This window comes from Anarrhichthys ocellatus, unplaced genomic scaffold (assembly GCF_004355925.1).
Source record: "Anarrhichthys ocellatus isolate YVR2014 unplaced genomic scaffold, GSC_Weel_1.0 scaffold24, whole genome shotgun sequence".
NCBI classification, from domain to species: Eukaryota; Metazoa; Chordata; class Actinopteri; order Perciformes; family Anarhichadidae; genus Anarrhichthys; species Anarrhichthys ocellatus.
Genome location: NW_022280054.1, coordinates 821,635 through 839,576, shown reverse-complemented (window position 1 = coordinate 839,576; position 17,942 = coordinate 821,635). Strand labels below are relative to the sequence as shown.

Here is a 17,942-nt window from a genome sequence, read left to right as displayed (position 1 = left end):
CACGATTCATACCTTAAACAGAAAGTACTGAGAGACAGACTTGGTTTATAACTGTGTATAATTGTACTGGTTCATTACAAGTTGTGGCATCTATCAGCATGCACTCCAGACAAGATATTCATTAGAGAGGTTTAATGGCAGTAGTCAAACAAGCGAGTGTATATGGTTCTGAAACAGATATACATGAAATAATGATTAAAAACCTCTATATAACGTAACAGGTTGTTATACCAGATAATTCGACAGTGCAACTTGTGTGGCATAATAAGTCATATGAGTTCAGGAAGTACAATAGTTGCTTGGGTGTAGTGTAAGTTAAGTGAGTTTATTATGTTTCCTTTGTGTTTATGAGGAGGAAGTGTTCATTTTAGTTAAAATGTGGGGTACAGTGTTATTTATCGCCAGCTACATTTGTAGGCAGTAGATCCAGTGGATCGCCAGTAGGTGTCAGTGTTGCGACATCAACAGTGTCTGTGACAGAGAGCCAGAGGGAAGTCTCGCGGGAATACGCGAGAACATGAGAATCTCTTAACAGGATAGAAGAAGAAAGTGCTGAGAAGCGACTGCATACCTTAACACACACACACACACATATATATACATATATATATATACATATATACATATATATATATATATATATATATATATATATATATATATATACATACATACATACATGTATGTTGTATTAAACTGCGTTTGTTTTTGATAAGTGTACCTAATATACTGGCATCTGAGTGTATAGTTACGTAAACGCAGTCAGTGTTTCATGTAGAAAGTCATAATTATGGAACTATAGACTGTATCCAGCCAACAAGAAGCTCCCAGGACATCGTAATGAGAGCAGTGTACATTCTGTCTGTACAGTCATGTAAAATATGAGTGCGTGTTTACTGCTGGAGCACGCATGCGCAGGAACTTAGGCTCAGAGATCTTCAAAAACTTTGAAACATGCACTGTGTCTGGAAACTCTGCACGGGACTTGAGGAGCGAAGTGAACGAGCTGACGGAATAAACGTGAGTCTACACGCTAACGACATACTCTGTAAGTACTTGAACTAATTTATTCCAATAATGCAAACCGAAATTAGCACCATTAGTATCATTTTCTGCTCATGATGTGGGCTAGGCTGCTAGCTTGTAGCTCCAGCAGCATGGGCCAACAGTAAACATAAACACGTGTTAGTTAATGTTGGAGACTCTTTATGGACTGTTGCTGTAGCGCGACATTATAAAATAGAGTTTTTAGGACATTTCACATGTAAAATACAGGACAGACAGCGAGTGGGGCTGTACACAGTTCAAATATGGAGGCTTGAGTAAAACAAAATGATGTACTAATAAGAAGACGGTCAAAACATTGTTGTTTAGCTCACAGCAATATTATACTGTGTAATATCCAAGTGAGCATCTTTCTGTTGAAAAGACGTTCAAAACTGGTCCTATCTCAATGTTTTTCTAATACTTGTATTATTTCCAGATGTCCACCTTGAAAATATGGCAGACCTTCTGAAACAGGCTCCTGTGTGACAACGATATTTAAAGAAGGAAAGGGAGATCATGGTTGTATTTAAAGAACATTGTTTGTTATATTTATATTGTTGCTTAATAAATACAAATGAATTGTTGCCTGTGTCACTTGGTCTTCTTTGTCCTGCAAGTGGAAACTGTTGATGTGTTACGATGATTAACTATTTAATTGCTACTTATTGAACTGTGAGCATTTCGACGTTTAAAACCTGGTGATGTTTAAACGACTATTTGAAGACGTTGATTAAACGTTCACGTTACGGAAAGGGTTCATAAAAGGGCTCAAGATGTCTGCCAGAGAGCCCTCAAACGCTTGACGATTTGACAGTGGGACCGCCCTAAACATTCACGGACTTCGCGGGAGCGCACCTCAAAGTCCGTGAGTCCGTCAGGGGGGACATTGGGATGTGGCCATGGACACGTAAAAAAAAGGTAAACAAAGAGGACGGCTCACGTGTGTTCAGCCTGTCTTATTAAATGTACTCAGAAACATTAAGGGTTAAAGATGGAACACAAAATAAACTTGAAATCAGAGAATGTTTATTCATTTATTCATCAAATATTTGATTTTGACAAAAACGAGTAAATAGATTATATGAAGTTACCTCTCATCTTGTGAGGAAAGAGTCTGGAAGACGTTCAAATCAGGGAGTACAAAGTATAAAACAAATACCTACATACATACATACATCATATTCATGTTGTTTTCATGGTAACGTGATATGTTGCAGCAAAGTGCTGTCCCATTCCTATTTACACCATTTCAAGCCCTCACAGTCTCTCACACTCAACCACTTACCAGGTGACGTCAGTAAGTCCTTGAGGGTTCAGGGCTTAGGGTTTAGGGGGGACATTGGGATTTGGCCAACGATTTTTTTCCTGTTTATTTGTAAATTCTGTGTATGTACGTGGAGAGCAGAGAAAAACCGGAGTCAAACTCTTTGTATGCGTACATGGCCAATAAAGCTGATTCTGAATATATTGCAATGTGGTAACGTTAACGCTAGGGGGCGATCATTCATAGTTTAACCTGATTTGTAACATGGGCTACTTGGAAAGAAAATAAAGAAGAAACAGCTGACAGACAAAATGGCTGTGGGACAAAGCTAGAAGCTTGGCTAATGTAAACATCCATCAACAGTAGACTGGAGCTGGAGCGACGATAGCGTTACTCGATACCCGTTTGACATTGCGAATGAGAGTGTATGTTGACACACAATTCACGTATCGAATCTACAGCATCTTCAATGACATAGCGCTAATTCAGCTAGCTAGATTAGCTCTGAAATTAGCTTGGGTAAACACTGATAGCTAGCTGTACATTAGCTTGTTGATTTCGCGTTTTTGAGTGAACTTTGCCGTGCGAAGAAACTTGACACACGTTACAACAATACTGTTTCGGAATGATATGTTAGTAAGAGGCTAATATGTCTGTGAGGATATTCTGCTGTCAGTTCGGTCATTTCTGTGATAGAGAGAGAGCTGCCAGCTATTAGCTTATGCTAACAAGTAAATAGGTCAAAGCCGGGGACGATTCATTTCAACAGATGTATTGCTCCTTAAAACGAATCCAGTTCGACTGCCAGGGCCGTGATTAACTCAGACGTTTTGGACAATGCTACAATACACTATTGTAGCCTTGATAAACGACGTGTGATGGGATTTAGACTCAAGCTCAGAGAAGTTACCAGTCAATGCTGCAGAAACCTGTTCTACAACCTTGATTTTCATATCTAATGGATTAATGAGCAGCCGGACCTGTCTTTTACACACGAGAATGCACCGTCAACTCTCACTGTTGTGATTGATAAAGTTTCATGTTTTCTAGTTCCACCAACAGTCTTCCTAACTTTGGTGAAGGATGACGAGCCAGCGGCGTGGGATCCATCTGGACCAATCAGAGCTGCTTTGCAAAAAAGGATGTGGTTTTTATGGCAACACTGGCTGGCAGGGCCTGTGCTCGAAGTGCTGGCGAGAGGAGAATCAGCGAGAAAAGCAAAAACAGATTCAAGAGGACTGGGCACTTGCTGAGAGGTTTGTCTGTCTCTCTGTCAACAATGTACAATCATTCCTAACAGGGAAACACCATGTCTTTAGTTCCTTTACCCTTTCATTTTGTCAGCTTGCTCTTGTGTCCATCTGTCCATCTGACAACTTTCACACTTGCACTGTCTCTCTCTCCCCTCCCCCTCCAGGCTGCAGAAAGAGGAAGAGGAAGCCTACGCAAGCAGACATCAGAAGGCCCAATCGCAGCCCACCATCACACCCTTCAGCAAGTTTGAGGAAAGAAAAACGAAGGAAAAGTCCCGCAAAGTCAACACAGTCACAAAGTTTTTTACTCCTTCCACAAAAACACCATCGAAAAAAGGTACATACTCAACTGCAAGAGATGCAAGTCATTTATCATCCCAAATAATGGATTGATAAATGACTGAAGTTGTCATTGCTGTTCTTGCATTGAAGGATAACTTCATCAAGTGGTAGAGATATTTATATACATCTTGCTTATTGTAGGCCTGTTCTGCTTAAACTCTTCTTTTGAGGAACTGGTTCTGATCACCTGTTAACCTGGAAAAATAGTAAGAAACAAAATTAATTATAGCTGTTTGTGTTTTCAGTCCAACCACTTACCTCGATTTGTAGTGTGATAACCTACACGCAGTCACGGTTTAAATAAGCTATTAGAGTGCAGCATGTGGTGCAACTACCACAAGGGATATTAGGGGGAAATGCTTTTTAAGTGTTTGAAACTTTGATTAAAATAACATCAAATGTCTTCCCTCAGATGCTTTTGAGGCTCAGTCCAGCCCGAGCCCCAGCTCCTCCACAAGCCGGCATTCCTCTGTGGACAGTGACCATGCGACGCGAGAGTTCATTGATTTTCTCAAGCCTCTGAAGTCTGGCAGGGAGATCTTCAAGCAGTGCCGGGCCTTCACTGAGAGCATGGTCTATAAGCGGGTGAGCTACAGTGGATTACTCATCACGTTTATTTTCTGGGTGTATTGAGCTCGTAGGAACCATTTAATTCTTATGTGTGACTAGTTGTGCGAATCTAGACAACCTTTTAACACATCGTTTATGCTTAAATACATTTTTTGGTTTAAGTTTGTGTTTTTACTCAAATCCTTACAGCACTGTTACCAATACTGTTTCTCAAGTCATTGCGATTGAACCATCAGTGTACTTTCCACCATTGTTTATTTGTCATAGTGTTCATTAACACCTGTCCTGATTTAGTGCTAAACACTTCTCCATGTCAACATCACTGAACGAAATGAGCTTTAATTATTGCTCCAACTCAAATACTCACTTTATAGTTTATGCACGACATCGTCACCTTAAAAATGTGTTCTGCAGTTAGTAAAATTGAGTTTGCTTCCAAGTGAGATGCTGACTTTCACACGTTGTCTCAAGAGAAAACAGGTTTCTGTAAATATGCTCCCTTCGTCATTGCAGCAGGCTTACAGTTTGTTCGACATTTGAAATGGTCAAGTAATTGCTACATTTAAACAGATAACATTATCAAAATCATGGTTAATATATCACTCTCCTATTTGGGCATGACTTTGATAACTGTCTTGGTACCATTAGTGTATTTTTAAGCTGAAATTAAAGAGTTGTTCATTTCCTTTTCTTGTTCAGGACATGGCTGCTGATGAGCTGTCAGAGTGTGTGCAGGACTTCTACCAGAATCTCTCAGACCGCCTCCACACCCAGTTCAAAGGTACTGCTTGGCTCTTACTCTTCAGAAGAACATGAACGCTGAATATCACAAACATTAAACAGTGTATTAAGTCTTTGCTCTGTGTACCTTTTGATCTTCGCGCTTCTCTTCCTAGGTTCGTCCGAACATGTAGAGAGCGTTATGGATGAAGTAGAAAAGTACATGATGACTCGTCTCTACAAGGAAGTCTTCTGTCCTGAGACCACAGACGATGAGAAGAAAGACCTGGCCATTCAGAAGAGAATCAGGTTAGCAAACAAAAGTTGTAATAACGCTTAAAATCAAAACTCAAATAATCACGAATATTTCTGCATTCCGTTTAAACACAAGAAAACACAATTGCAGGTAGAAGAACTTACTTAAATTGTAATGTTATTGTGTTCTGTTACAGAGCCTTGCATTGGGTCACCATTGAGATGCTGTGTGTTCCTGTAGATGAGGAGATCGCTGAGGTGTCAGACAATGTAGTCAAAGCCATCACAGGTATGTCTCAATATTTTTCTGAAAGCTTGGCAGGAGAGATCCAGTAAGATTTTCAGATAAAACAATTTGTTTTTGTTTTTTTCAAATCTCTGCATCATTTCAGATGTGATTGAAATGGATTCAAAGTGCGTGCCCAAGGAGAAGCTGGCATGCATCACTCTTTGCAGCAAGCACATCTTCAACGCCATCAAAATCACCAAAAAAGAGGCTGCGTCTGCGGACGACTTCCTCCCGACGCTCATCTACATTGTGCTGAAGGCAAACCCACCGCGACTGCAGTCCAACATCCAGTATATCACCCGCTTCAGCAACCCCAGCAGACTCATGACTGGAGAGGACGGTTACTACTTCACTAATCTGGTGAGGAAATGAGTTCATGCTTGCATTTATGTGGTTTAGTGTATGTGTGTGTGTGTGTGTGTGTGTGTGTGTGTGTCCAAGTCTCCATGTTTCCACATTTTTTGAAGAAGTTGTGGTGCTGTCAAGAAGGTGGGTTAATACTGACGTGTTTCTATTATTTTGTCCATCCCCATACATAACAGAAACACCTCAAATAATTTTTACAAAAACAGAACATTATGATCTCCATGAACGATCATTTATAGCACATCTGTTAAATAAGACTGCATTAGTTTTAGCTAGGTGTACTTAACAATAAACCAGATGTCAGTCCAGGTCATACAGGAATTCATGTTAGAAGCAGCTGAGCTACAAGTCAAACAGCAAGTCTCAATAAACAATGATGTAGCCGCAAGACATGTTCACGTTTTGTGTAACATAACATGGCTTGTGGCTTTATTTTGAAAACCTCTTGCTCCACTGTGCTGCTGTTCACTCTGGAAGCAAAGTTGGAAAAGAAGTTACAGATTTAAAAAAAAGTCAACCACAAATTACCTCCTGGAATTTAGTGAATGATCAGCTTAGTAGGCCCACATTAGCTAGTTATCCAAAATGCTCCCACACTGCCGATTTAAGGCTCTCTTTTTGGTGGATAAAAGCCATTTCCCTATGACATTTGTCAGCTGTTCCTCTAAATCCTTCAGGTGAGTGACGCGAGTCTTTTACACACAAAACAAGCCGCACGTATTTTATTATTATATATATATATATATATATATATATATATATATATATATTATATTCTCTGATCAATTTGTCATCATTTCTAAGCATCCATAGGTGAGATTTTCTGTTAAAGACCTTCCACATCCCCTTTCCCCAGTGCTGTGCAGTGGCCTTCATCGAGAAGCTGGACGGTCAGTCTCTGAACCTCAGCGCTGAGGAGTTTGAGCTCTACATGTCGGGCCAGGTGTCCCCCCAACGCCCACAGTCCACTGGAGCTTCTTCCTGCTCCCCGGGCAGCTCGGCTCTCGGTCAGGTCCACGAGCGGCTGGACCTGCTAGCGGGGCTAGGGGAAAGGCAGGAGCAGGTCATGGAGAAGGCTCGCCAGCTGGAGAGCGACCTCATCGACTGGTCGGACGATGTGGAGCAGAAGGTGCAGAGCGTTCTGGAGAGCTTTCCGCCGGAGACGCAAGACCCGACTGCAACCACAGCTAGCGGGACGACTCCTGCAGCATCATCAGCAATCGACTCTGACAACGTTGAGAATGAGCACCTGCCCCCACCTCTGCAACCGCAAGTGTTTGCTGGTTGACGTAAAGAGCTCTGCTCAAAAAATAACATTCCTCTAGATGCTTTAATCCCCCAGATGCTTTAATCCCCCCCCCCCCGTTCCATGCTGTTAAACACAGCAGCCGCCTCATATGGACCTCATCTCCACTCTGGCCTCCATCCATCGTCCAAGAGGCCCTGAAATTACACTAAACAGTAACAAAGCTATTGAAGTAAAGGAATAGTCTGGCATTTTGGAAAGCACGCTTTCTTGCAGAGAGTTGGATGCAAAGATCAATAACCTCTCATGTCTGTACGGTAAATATGAAGCTTAATGCAAAGGAGCAGACTGACTCCACTCCAAGTTCTTCCCGAACACATCCGTTGGTCTCCCACAATGACATCATCAGTACCTCAGTACTTCTTTATCGTTGTTATTGTCGTTACATTTATGCAGCCGGGATATATGGTTGGATGTGCTATTTAAACATATTTCTGTCATGACTCCACAAAGTTTTTGTTTTTTATATATATATATATATATATATATATATATATATATATATATATATCTCAATCACATAGCGCGATGTGACCAGGTGCAAATTCAAAACCTGGGTGCTCAAATTAACACGTAGAACCTTACTGCCCAAGTAACATCAAATGACTTTACAGTTTCCTTAAAGGAAATGGAGAAATCCGAATAATGCAAAACTTAACTTCCCCTCACTAAAATAACCCTCTAGCTCATGCTCGTGATTTGTGCAGTTTACTGGGCATTTCCCTGTCCAGCAGAGAAGTATCCGGTGAGAAAGAGAGTGAGAGCGAGTGTGTGTGTGTGTGTGTGAGAATGAGACGTGTGACGTGTGTTGCATGGACATGTTCTGTTAATGTCGGGAAATCATCAAGTCCTCCCAGTGGTGTGGATATTGTGGTCTTGTTGTCATGCCGGACCTCTCACTCATATTCTGGATGTACAGAAGTGATTTTATTTTTCTATAGAGTGGCAGTTATCGATTCTTTTGGATGCAATAGGAGACATTAATCCTGTAATATTTACAGTAGTAGTCTTGTTAAAAAAAAAAAAAAAAAACATTGCTTGAAGACATGTTACATGAATTACCGAATAGTAACATTTTCATCCGTTCATTTATATTCTTGAGGGTGTCATAAGCATGTCCCATCGAGGTTTATAGGTGATTGGTTTTGGGTGTTTGCTGTCGGAGCAGTTGGATTAGGGAGATAAGAGGTCAAAGACGATGCTGTTTCCCCGTAAACACAAGTCGCTGCTCAGGCCGGGTTGCTTTACTAACAAAACATAACCAATTTATTATATTTTAATGCACTTTTCTTCTGTTTGATTTAAAGCTATTATTTCAGAAGTACCTTTTAATGAAGTAATGGTTGTATTCAGTTGAAAGGATAGTTGGTGAAAGCAGTGTTGTTAAACGTTGTCTTTGTATTTGGCAGTAGTGGAAGGAATGTTTGGGAGAGTTTTTGTTTGTTTTCCTTTTCTCATGAGCTACGGCTTGCTAGATGTTGCTACATTTTAATCTTTTCTTTTATTCTTATTCGCAGCACGTATAGTTAGTGTGCACTTGCTGTCCGATTTTAGTTTGAGAAAAGAGTTTTAATGCAAACTTAAACAATGGCTGGAATAACTTAATATCGCACTGTATGCAGAAGCCACTTATGAGGTATATGAAGATTTCAAAACATCATCTTTGTAACCGTATAGGTTTGTTATTATATCACATGGGATGAAGTAACTCAATACTGTCTTTTATTTATATGTAAGTTATTGGGGCAGTATTGGTGTATATGCCTCCATGGGTGTGTGATGATGATGATGATGAATAAACATTTAAAATACACGTGTTTCCTGTTCATCACGTTTTACATAACTTATGATTTAGCAGGTTAGAGTGTAAAGTAAAGAGTTTGCACATGACAGTTTAACTATTCATACAGTTCTGTGTCATGGTGGAGGAAGGAAAAGGATAGTAAGTGTAAAGGTTAAACAAAATATATTATTTCTGGTATTCATCAACCTTTTTCCGCGGTGTATGCACAAATGTGTCCGTTGTGGAATCGGTCAATAGGCTTTTGCAAACTAACAGTTTGTTCATTTATTAAGTCATTTCAGATTTTCTGTCTAGTCAAGAATAAATGCATAATACGATGACAAATGAGGTAGGAAACTGATCCTAAGAACCACTTGAAAATTAATAAATTCAACAAAGAATTTAAAAAAAGAGAAGACATTCAAAAGCTATATGCAAATTCACTGCAGTACCTGAGTTAGTTAGTCTTATAGTGAGACAAATCTTAGTCTGAATGTATCTCTGTGTTACTATTCTTCTTGCTGTCTGTTGAATTACAAACACAGAATTTTGTACTAAAAATTAGTTTGGACTTGGAAAAAAATGTATACTTTTAAGTATTAATGGTAAAAAAAAAAAAAAGATGCAAATAAAAAAAGCATTATCCATAGATAATTGAGTTTATTCAATGGTCCCACCTCATTGGAGAGGGATTTTAAATAACCATTTATTTAGTCCTTAACGCCACTATATGTATAGTGACTTGTTTAATTATTCTTCAAATGTTTATTTCTCAATGCGAGTACAGTTCATATAAAAATAATAATTCTGAAGAAGAGGGTGTGTTACTTTCACTTCCCTTTGTTTTTCACAATGTTCCAGGATTGAGATAAACCTCGGATGAAGTCAAGGCAACGAAGTAGAAATTAAGAAAAACAGTTCTCATCATTTCCATTAACTTTGATGATGCTCCCTCAACTTGTACTGCCCATCCATTCTTGTCAACGTTGTTATTGAAAAAATTCCCCGTTGGTTTCCACAGATGTATGCTCGAAGTTTAAAGGAAAAGTAAACTTCACAGGAAAGACAGCATTATTTTTAGGAAAAGGGATATCCAGCGCAAAATCTGAAAAACCCGTCATTCTCACTTCCCTCTTTTAGAAATAAAAGACTCTCCCTCAGTCTCGGTTTCTTACAAGCTATCACAATGGACACGGTAATTTCCCTCCTTGGTGAGTTTTCTTCAATTAATTCGCAATATCTCACAAATTAAGCATCGTCTTTAAAATATTGTTATCAACTTTCATTTATCTTACACAGGTTTATTTTCCTTTTCAGTTCTTTCAACACTACCACAGCTCGTAGTACCTCAAGGTATGTACCACATATTCTCATCTTTAAATTCTAGACATGGAACAACTTTGCATGACATAGTGTTAACATTTGTAAACATACGTCTATACTGTATCAATTCAATCAATATGCCAGCTGCTATTTCAGCTGAGTAGATGACGTTATGTGATGTTAATAAGATGACTTAAACATTAACATTTATAATCCCAACAGTGCAGGTAGAGAGATGATTTAGATTCTTTTGGGATATTCCTCCCAAGCAGACCCACATGTGTTTGTTTTTACAGCTCCCCGTGTGACCTCGTTCAGAGCTATAGTGGAGATGGTGTCAGGGGATTCAAGGATCTTCTCTGGAGAGAGTGTGCGGCTGAAATGCAGCATCCCTGATGTCCACAGGTCGTCCTGGGATTACCTGTGGTTCAGAGGATCTGAAAAACTCCCACAGCATGAGGAGCACCTCGATCTGTGGAAACCCAGGATTAGAGAGAGTGGGAAATTTTACTGCCAGGGTGTGAGGGATACAGTGGTCGGAAACATACACACCCTCCAAAGTCTGCCTTTGGAGATCAATGTGGATGGTAAGATCTTATGTTTTTTAAGTATCATTTCAACAGAAATCTCGTTGACTCACGTCAGGCCCCTTTCTTCCTCTTTTTCCTACTTCTGCTACGCCTGTAAAATTAGGAACCACTGTACTGTTGCTGCCCTAAACTTATTTAAAGTGTTGTATTGTGCCCCAATTATGTGTTTGTTTTTAAAAAGCATTACTTAATTGGCATGTTTTGCTCACATTTCAAACACGCTGCCATTAGCCTGTTTTATTACTGTGAATATCAATACAAGGCTATGCTGTGCTATGATATGCTGTTTCTTCTCTGTAATCTTTGTTCAGGAGGGTGGGCTATCCTGCAAGTCCCACCTCATCCCGGCCTCGTTGGAGACACCTTGAAGGTCACGTGTCGCATCCGAGGCTCACTCCAACTTCACGAGGTGATTCTGTACAAAGATGGCGTTGAAGTTATGAGACAAAAGGGCCTCGACACACATTTCTACCTGACCAACTCGACCCTCGAGGACCAAGGAATGTATTCTTGTCGGGCTTCCTGGGACGCAGACAGGCGTACACGCTCTGTAATTTCAGTTGACGCTTCAGTTCAGGTCTTAGGTAAGTTCATGGGCTGCATATACTGAGTTTGCTTGTGGTTGCACACGTTAAAATAATACTTATTCACTTTCCTGCAAAGAGTTACATGAGAAGACCGATGGCACTCTCATATCTTTCTGATATGTATCTACAGCTAAGCTTAGATTAGCATAAAGGGGAAACAGCTAGCCTGCAACTCTAAATATCACTAATTAACATGTTTGATCTCGTTTTTCTATAATATGTACAAAAGCACAAGAATAAAAATATAATTTGTGGTTGTGGGGTGTTATGTGCTGGACTATTTCTAGACCTGGAGCTGCGATTTGACTACTTGGTAGAGCCTTCTTTACTTTGGCAAGCCACTGCACCTGGCCAAGAGATACACCTGTAAAACCACAAATTGTTGTTTTTACATCTACACTGAATGCTAAAGCAAGCAGCCGTTTAGTTAAGTTTATTTTAGCTTACGCAAAGTCTGTCAATTGCACCAGGCTAGCTGTTTCCAGTCTTTATGCTAAGCTAAGCTAACCAGCTGCTGACTGTCTAGTTGTTTAATTAATGTCTAATTATTCCTACGAGTAGGATTTAGCGCTGTATTTGAATGTGTCAGTAATGTTTTTTTCTTTGTGGCTCTATCTTAGAGGTTCTGTCGCAGCCACTTTTGGAGATTGTTGCAGACAATAACCTGATTCCAGTAAATAAGATGAAGCTCATCTGCCACCTCCAATACAACGCCCGTGCTCCTGCGCCCCCAATACACTTCTATTTCTACATGAATAACAACCAACTGGGAACAGCAATGTCTCAGAACCATGTCCTGGTCAAACGGACTCCAGGCCAGTACAGCTGCAAGGCCAAGGTGCCTGAGTTGGGTATCTCCAGGAGGAGTGAACCCAAACCCTTTGGGCAAGTGACAGGTACTTAGAAGTGAATGTTACTTGCTGTGTTCTCGACTAAGTTTAAACCCTAATCCTTTTCCCAAGTTGTCAAAACTGTGAATCTTTGTGCAGCAGTTGCACAACTTCTGAGATCAACTTGTCTCTGATCCAATAGGACCACAGACAATGATTCCTCCAACTCTTCATCCCAGAGATCCACGGCCTTTAGCTTTCCCAAGCTCATCCCCAGACCTTTTCCTGTCTCCTTCTGCTGAGCCAACTGCAGCCCGTCCCTCCCCTCACCAATCCACTGCAACTCCTACTTCTTTTCACCCTACTGGAGTGAGCATCCAATCCCCATATCCTACCCGGGAGCCTTCACAGTCGGCACCAAGCAATTTGCTATCTACAGTCCAGTCTTCCAATCAAACTTGGGCTCCTTTAAATATATCTATGGGATCCGGTGACGTTTCTGGAGAATCAGGTGACATTTCTGGAGAATCAGGTGACATTTCTGGAGAATCAGGTGACATTCCTTAGAACTCTCCAGAAACTGTCCTATGGTGACACGTTATCATACATAACAGACCATTGCAGAAATTAATCATACTAAATCAGAGTAATGATGTGCAACTGCCACATCTATAGCTATCTGATATCAATCATATATATGGAGCCACTGGGCTCTCAGGCTTTTAATATGATTCTTTGTGTAATCTATCATTTAACATATTACAAAGTGTCAGCTTCATGATGTCATCTGTAAACAACTAACTGGATCAGTACTGTCGGGGATTAATAACTAATGCCATGTTGGTTAAATAAATAAAGCATTCCACATTATGTACTACTGGATTTTATTTTCAATTAACTCTTTTTACAATTGCACAGAAATACTGCTTACATATTAGAAGTATTTGTATATTAACACAAACGAAAAAAGATTTACATAAGAATTGTTATTTATAGGTCACAGTGATATTCTTTGTTTGCTTAACACATACATCATGAATTTGTATGTCTCAGTCTTTGCAATTTGATAGATGGCCAAGGCCATCAGGGAAAGTGTAGATGAACAGGAAGCAGAAGTCAGAGTGTGACAACGACAGCAGTAAACAAAGATATGGGAGACAGGAAAAAGTAAGAATCAAGTGGTAAAGGAACATCTTTGTGTAGGTGTGACACGTGGTCATTTCGTTTAAATGAGGGCAACACTACAGATAGATCAATAAACACTTCAGGCAACGTGCATGGTTAAGGAACACTGTGCAGGGCTTGGAGAGGTTAAAAAAAACATAAAAACATCTGCACACTTGGTGGCAAACACAATTTTAATATATATGTGTGTATATGTATATTTAAAACTCCTGTACTGTCACGCTTACTGCTGGTATATTTATTAACAACGTTTCGGTCTATTAGTTTTATCATGAATTTAAGTCACATCATTGTATCTTTGCCATTTTGCTTTCTTCTGATATTGTCATTTTTTAATTGCCTTCTAATGGATACCTGGGTAGCAATGTGTGTGTCTTCTCAAAATGACCTCATTCTTGTGGATTGGATAATTTACCCTGCATCTCTGTTGTGATGCATGTTTATATTCCTGACGAGGGTTGTGTAGATGGAAAATTGTAAATAATTGTAAATAAATATACCAGCAGTAAACAAGACTTTTGTTTAATTCAGAAGGTAAAAGGTAATATAATAAGATACTAGTGAGATAATAATACAATAACATGATCTTGATATTGCCAGTCCTTACATTTTCATACTTGTGTGCAGTACAAGTTTTGAGCAGTTCATAATGAGTGTAGTGTAGCACCACGAGTATTTGTCCCTTGTCAGGGATCAAGATTGAACAGTCCCATAAAAGATGTTTTCAGTAGAAGATCAGGCTGTGTCTGAGTAAAGCAGGAACCCGGAGAAGATGCTGTCATCCTCACTGCTGGCATATGCCCCGTTCCAGTCTCTGAGCGTTTCCATCCACACTTGATCACCCACCACCAGCTGCAGCACCACGAGAGTGGACGCCTGGTCGATGTCTTGACCATACAGAGAGTCCCGCGTCCTTACCCGCCGTGACCCGTTCACCACCAGCGTGGCGCGCAGTGGCTGATTGCGCACAGTGATGTGGAAGGAGAAGACGTAAACCCCAGCGTGGACGCATGTGAAGCTGTTGGAAGTGACATTGAAGTGGCTCTCTTCGTTGTAGAAGACTTTGTCGAAGCGGATCGGGAAGCCAGAGGGAGGAAAGGACTTTCTTGGAGAGATACCTACACTGAAGGCTGAGCGTTTCTGGAGATACTCTGATCCCTTTGATCCTTTGAATCCACGAATGCCCCGCTCACTTCTCTTCCCAGGGAAACCTCTGTCCCCTTTTGGCCCGAGCATCCCTCTTATGCCTTGTGGACCCTGAGGTCCTCTAAGCCCTGGCTCTCCTTGTGGTCCTAGAGGGCCGTGATCCCCACGGACGCCACCAGGACCTGGGGAACCATGCTTGCCGTTCATTCCTGGAATGCCCATCGCTCCTGGAATGCCAGGAGATCCCGTATCCCCTCGCTCACCTTTCTGTCCTCTCTCCCCAAAAGTGCCACACTCCCCATTATCCCCCTTGTTGCCTTTTGGACCTATCTCAACAGCCACTCCCGGAGGTCCAGCTGGCCCCTCTTTTCCCGGTTCTCCTTTCTCGCCAGCAGTCCCATTCTTGCCAGGTTCCCCTTTCACCCCACCATCACCTTTGACACCTTGCAACCCTATTTCACCTTTCTCACCTGTTGCGCCACCATCACCTGCAAGGTAAGGAAAACTGTGTCAGAAATATTGTTTTATTGTTTTATATATTATTTTATAAGTCTGGAGACAATATAAAACGATTCAGCAATCATCACAACAAGTTTTCACCTTTTTGTCCTAATTTCCCTGGAACTCCTGGTGCCCCGCCTGTTCCACTGCTTCCTTTGTCTGCTTTATCCCCTACGAAATTGATTCAATGAACAGTATCCAACTTAAGCATCATAAATACATTTTTTAACTAGTGCTAATATATGAAGAATAATAAGAAGAGTATACTGAATTACTTTCTTTTGATGGGCCCCTTTACAGTATGCGTTGTGCCCAGGGGCCCATTGTTTCATAATGTCCTATTTGTAATATTTATGTAATAAACATTTTAAAATGTGTATTCAACCGTATTATACTAGCCTTTGTCTCCTCTTAAGCCCATAGGACCACTGACTCCCGGTTGGCCAGGTAAAGCAGCTGCTCCTGTAAGGCCTCTATCACCTGGTGGCCCTGGGAAGCAAACACAGTCAAAGTTCAAAATGCTGAAAGCAAACATACGAACAAATTGAATAATTAAATCTAAATGTGTTTTGCTTTATTGCACTTTATCAGTGAGTCTTTTACCTTCCAGGCCTCTGTCTCCCTTTGGCCCCCTGGGGCCTCTCTCAGGTGGACAGCACTCACAGAAGTTGAAGTAGCACTCATTGTAATCTAGAGTGTAATTCTCAGGAGCCCCCTGCTCGGTGCCCTCTGTGTAGTCCTGTGGGTAGACGTGATTTGGAATGGTGGTCCTCTCTGTGGGGGGCAGCGGTTGGGGCTTCACAGGATTTGCGCTCGGCACTGTCTTGAGAGTCTTGGGCATGCTGGTGGTTACAGGGCTGTGCACGGTGATCTGAGGGAGGGGCTTCTTGGTGTACTGGTACTTCGGCTTCTGTGTAGTCTTAGCTTCAGCACAGGACACCACAGCGAGTGTAACCACAACTACAGCCACAAGGGTTGACTGACAGGAGATAATCCTCATGATTGACTGGGATCGGTTCTTTTCTTCTGTTCGTTTGATTTCATTTCATTGTCAATCCACTTTAGGTTTAAAGACGAGAGGTTACAAAAATAGCACATGCTGATTAGCATTACTGTTGCAAAACACTCAAAGCACTGCATCAAGCCGTCTCTCCCCTCATCTACTATGATTATCACTATTGTGATTCTTTTTCTCTGTTGCTCTAGTTCCACTTGTACTTTATACACTGCCAATTTCAGGTTGGAGCTACTTTGTTTCTCAGTGATGTGCCACTCTAAGCTGATCGTATGGGTGTTTATCAGTAAATTCAGCTGTTACAATGTTTAACTGCAATGGAAACCTGCATCTTCATCATTTTCATCAAGGTCAGTAAGCTCCTCAACCTAGATATGCCATTCTATACACATAAATCAATCATTTCAATAGGTAACCCATCATGCCGAGATTCAGCTTTCTCTGCAAAATTTTGAATTTAGCAAAACTGATAAGACTCACCCAGTGATGCATAAGTGGTATGGTCATTTATCCTTTCTAGCGGTGGCTCAGAGGCAGCCCCAGGAGCTCCAGGTCTTTCTGATATCTCTGCGAGGCTTGGGCGAAAGAACATCCCCACCGATGAGGGTGTTAAGCTGGAATCACAGGGGGAGGTCTGAAATCCAACTGACGGGCTGGAGCCGACCCAAGGAGAACCACTGTGCTGTGGCCCATTCTCTGTACCCCTGTTGTGTAGAAAGGTGCTTTTGTGACACGGGATACAGCACCCGCCAGGAGCACTCCTTCACTGCGAGCTAGGCGAGGCCGTGGGGCAATGGGTCATCCGATATGGGAGGCATTCCTCCAACATCCAACTTACTACCCAGGCTTTTACGCTGGGACAAAGCCAAGCAAAGAGGGTTCTGTGACAAAGGGCCAGGGCACTACAGCAGCCCTTTTTTTCAAGCGTAAGTTTGTACTGTATTCTGCATGATGGTGCAAAACATTTTTACAGATGTGCCACTCAGTTGCAAGTTGTTCGACAGTACACCAAGATTGGAATATCTGCAGAAATTCATTTAAAAATGTTTTACGACTAACAAACTGGCGCGCAACACAGGGAGCTCAGTATTGACAATCTACTGGTACTTGGTGAAAATCCAGAAGAAAGCTTAAACCTTAAGAGCACTGTTAATCTCCTCACTCAACAGTTGCTAAACCTGAGCTGTTTGTCAAGGGAACCAACTTATCTACTTATCTAAATCAGTGCCGTTGCAACGCTTGCCCGATCACTGTGACCGACTTTCTGCATGAGCCCCCGAGACTGCTGGCAGCTATATTTGCTAACTATGATTCATACTGTGTAGCTGGACAATGATTCATTCTTTGGGTGTAACAAGATAGCATCGTGTTTTTGTAGAAAAGTGATTTTCCGGTAGCTGTCTACTCGAAACTCTCGACTGGTCAGTGAATGAGTGTTTGAGCAATGGACATGCCTCAGTTGTCAAAGACCTCACATCCTCAGAGGGATCTATGACCAGCTATGAGTGAGCAGAAAGAAGGGAAATGAAATTTGGGAAACAGAGAGGGGTGATGGTGAGATGGGGGCTAC

At 41.3% G+C, this 17,942-nt stretch overlaps 4 protein-coding genes across 6 annotated transcripts in view; 2 read left to right on the top strand and 2 right to left on the bottom strand.

Moving 5' to 3' along the window:
• Positions 1 to 100, bottom strand: part of LOC116390842 (caspase-1-A-like) — a 5,115-nt gene extending 5,015 nt beyond the window's left edge. Inside the window, exon 1 of the mRNA XM_031860955.1 lies at positions 79 to 100. Within this exon, the coding sequence (XP_031716815.1) occupies positions 79 to 100 (22 nt within the window). The remainder of the gene's footprint in view (positions 1 to 78) is intronic.
• Positions 101 to 2,588: 2,488 nt separating this feature from the next.
• LOC116391096 (rab5 GDP/GTP exchange factor-like) lies at positions 2,589 to 7,892 on the top strand. 2 transcript variants are annotated; one of them, XM_031861358.1, is made up of 9 exons: positions 2,589 to 2,736; positions 3,374 to 3,567; positions 3,729 to 3,901; positions 4,319 to 4,491; positions 5,176 to 5,257; positions 5,373 to 5,505; positions 5,649 to 5,740; positions 5,844 to 6,100; positions 6,963 to 7,892. In XM_031861358.1, exons 2-9 carry the CDS (start codon positions 3,395 to 3,397, stop codon positions 7,392 to 7,394), a joined length of 1,515 nt encoding a protein of 504 aa, XP_031717218.1. In that variant the 5' UTR covers positions 2,589 to 2,736; positions 3,374 to 3,394; the 3' UTR covers positions 7,395 to 7,892. The 2 variants fall into 2 exon arrangements, with proteins under 2 accessions (XP_031717218.1, XP_031717217.1); XM_031861357.1 differs by having other exon boundaries at positions 3,362 to 3,567.
• A 2,182-nt stretch (positions 7,893 to 10,074) lies between these two features.
• On the top strand, positions 10,075 to 13,395 carry LOC116391107 (uncharacterized). 2 transcript variants are annotated; one of them, XM_031861375.1, is made up of 6 exons: positions 10,075 to 10,406; positions 10,495 to 10,548; positions 10,815 to 11,105; positions 11,420 to 11,692; positions 12,316 to 12,591; positions 12,728 to 13,395. In XM_031861375.1, the coding sequence occupies exons 1-6, from the start codon at positions 10,382 to 10,384 to the stop codon at positions 13,090 to 13,092; spliced, it is 1,284 nt and encodes a 427-aa protein (XP_031717235.1). In that variant the 5' UTR covers positions 10,075 to 10,381; the 3' UTR covers positions 13,093 to 13,395. The 2 variants fall into 2 exon arrangements, with proteins under 2 accessions (XP_031717235.1, XP_031717236.1); XM_031861376.1 differs by having other exon boundaries at positions 10,076 to 10,406; positions 10,513 to 10,548.
• Positions 13,396 to 13,403: 8 nt separating this feature from the next.
• otol1b (otolin 1b) lies at positions 13,404 to 16,933 on the bottom strand. Its single transcript, XM_031861374.1, has 5 exons — positions 16,853 to 16,933; positions 15,961 to 16,416; positions 15,757 to 15,846; positions 15,457 to 15,528; positions 13,404 to 15,344 (listed from the first exon to the last, which is right to left on the bottom strand). The coding sequence occupies exons 2-5, from the start codon at positions 16,355 to 16,357 to the stop codon at positions 14,446 to 14,448; spliced, it is 1,458 nt and encodes a 485-aa protein (XP_031717234.1). The 5' UTR covers positions 16,358 to 16,416; positions 16,853 to 16,933; the 3' UTR covers positions 13,404 to 14,445.
• Positions 16,934 to 17,942: the final 1,009 nt, after the last annotated feature.

Bases quoted from the DNA above. Each gene is read 5' to 3' on its own strand.
- LOC116391096 (XM_031861358.1), top strand. From the start codon at position 3,395: ATGACGAGCCAGCGGCGTGGGATCCATCTGGACCAATCAGAGCTGCTT. The intron at 3,568-3,728 runs GTTTGTCTGTCT...CTCCCCCTCCAG, and splicing joins GACTGGGCACTTGCTGAGAG to GCTGCAGAAAGAGGAAGAGG. The intron at 3,902-4,318 runs GTACATACTCAA...GTCTTCCCTCAG, and splicing joins AAAAACACCATCGAAAAAAG to ATGCTTTTGAGGCTCAGTCC.
- LOC116391107 (XM_031861375.1), top strand. From the start codon at position 10,382: ATGGACACGGTAATTTCCCTCCTTG. The intron at 11,106-11,419 runs GTAAGATCTTAT...ATCTTTGTTCAG, and splicing joins TTTGGAGATCAATGTGGATG to GAGGGTGGGCTATCCTGCAA. The intron at 11,693-12,315 runs GTAAGTTCATGG...GCTCTATCTTAG, and splicing joins CGCTTCAGTTCAGGTCTTAG to AGGTTCTGTCGCAGCCACTT.
- otol1b (XM_031861374.1), bottom strand. From the start codon at position 16,357: ATGAGGATTATCTCCTGTCAGTCAACCCTTGTGGCTGTAGTTGTGGTT. The intron at 15,847-15,960 runs GTAAAAGACTCA...TTTGCTTCCCAG, and splicing joins GGGAGACAGAGGCCTGGAAG to GGCCACCAGGTGATAGAGGC. The intron at 15,529-15,756 runs GCTAGTATAATA...TCAATTTCGTAG, and splicing joins GGGCTTAAGAGGAGACAAAG to GGGATAAAGCAGACAAAGGA.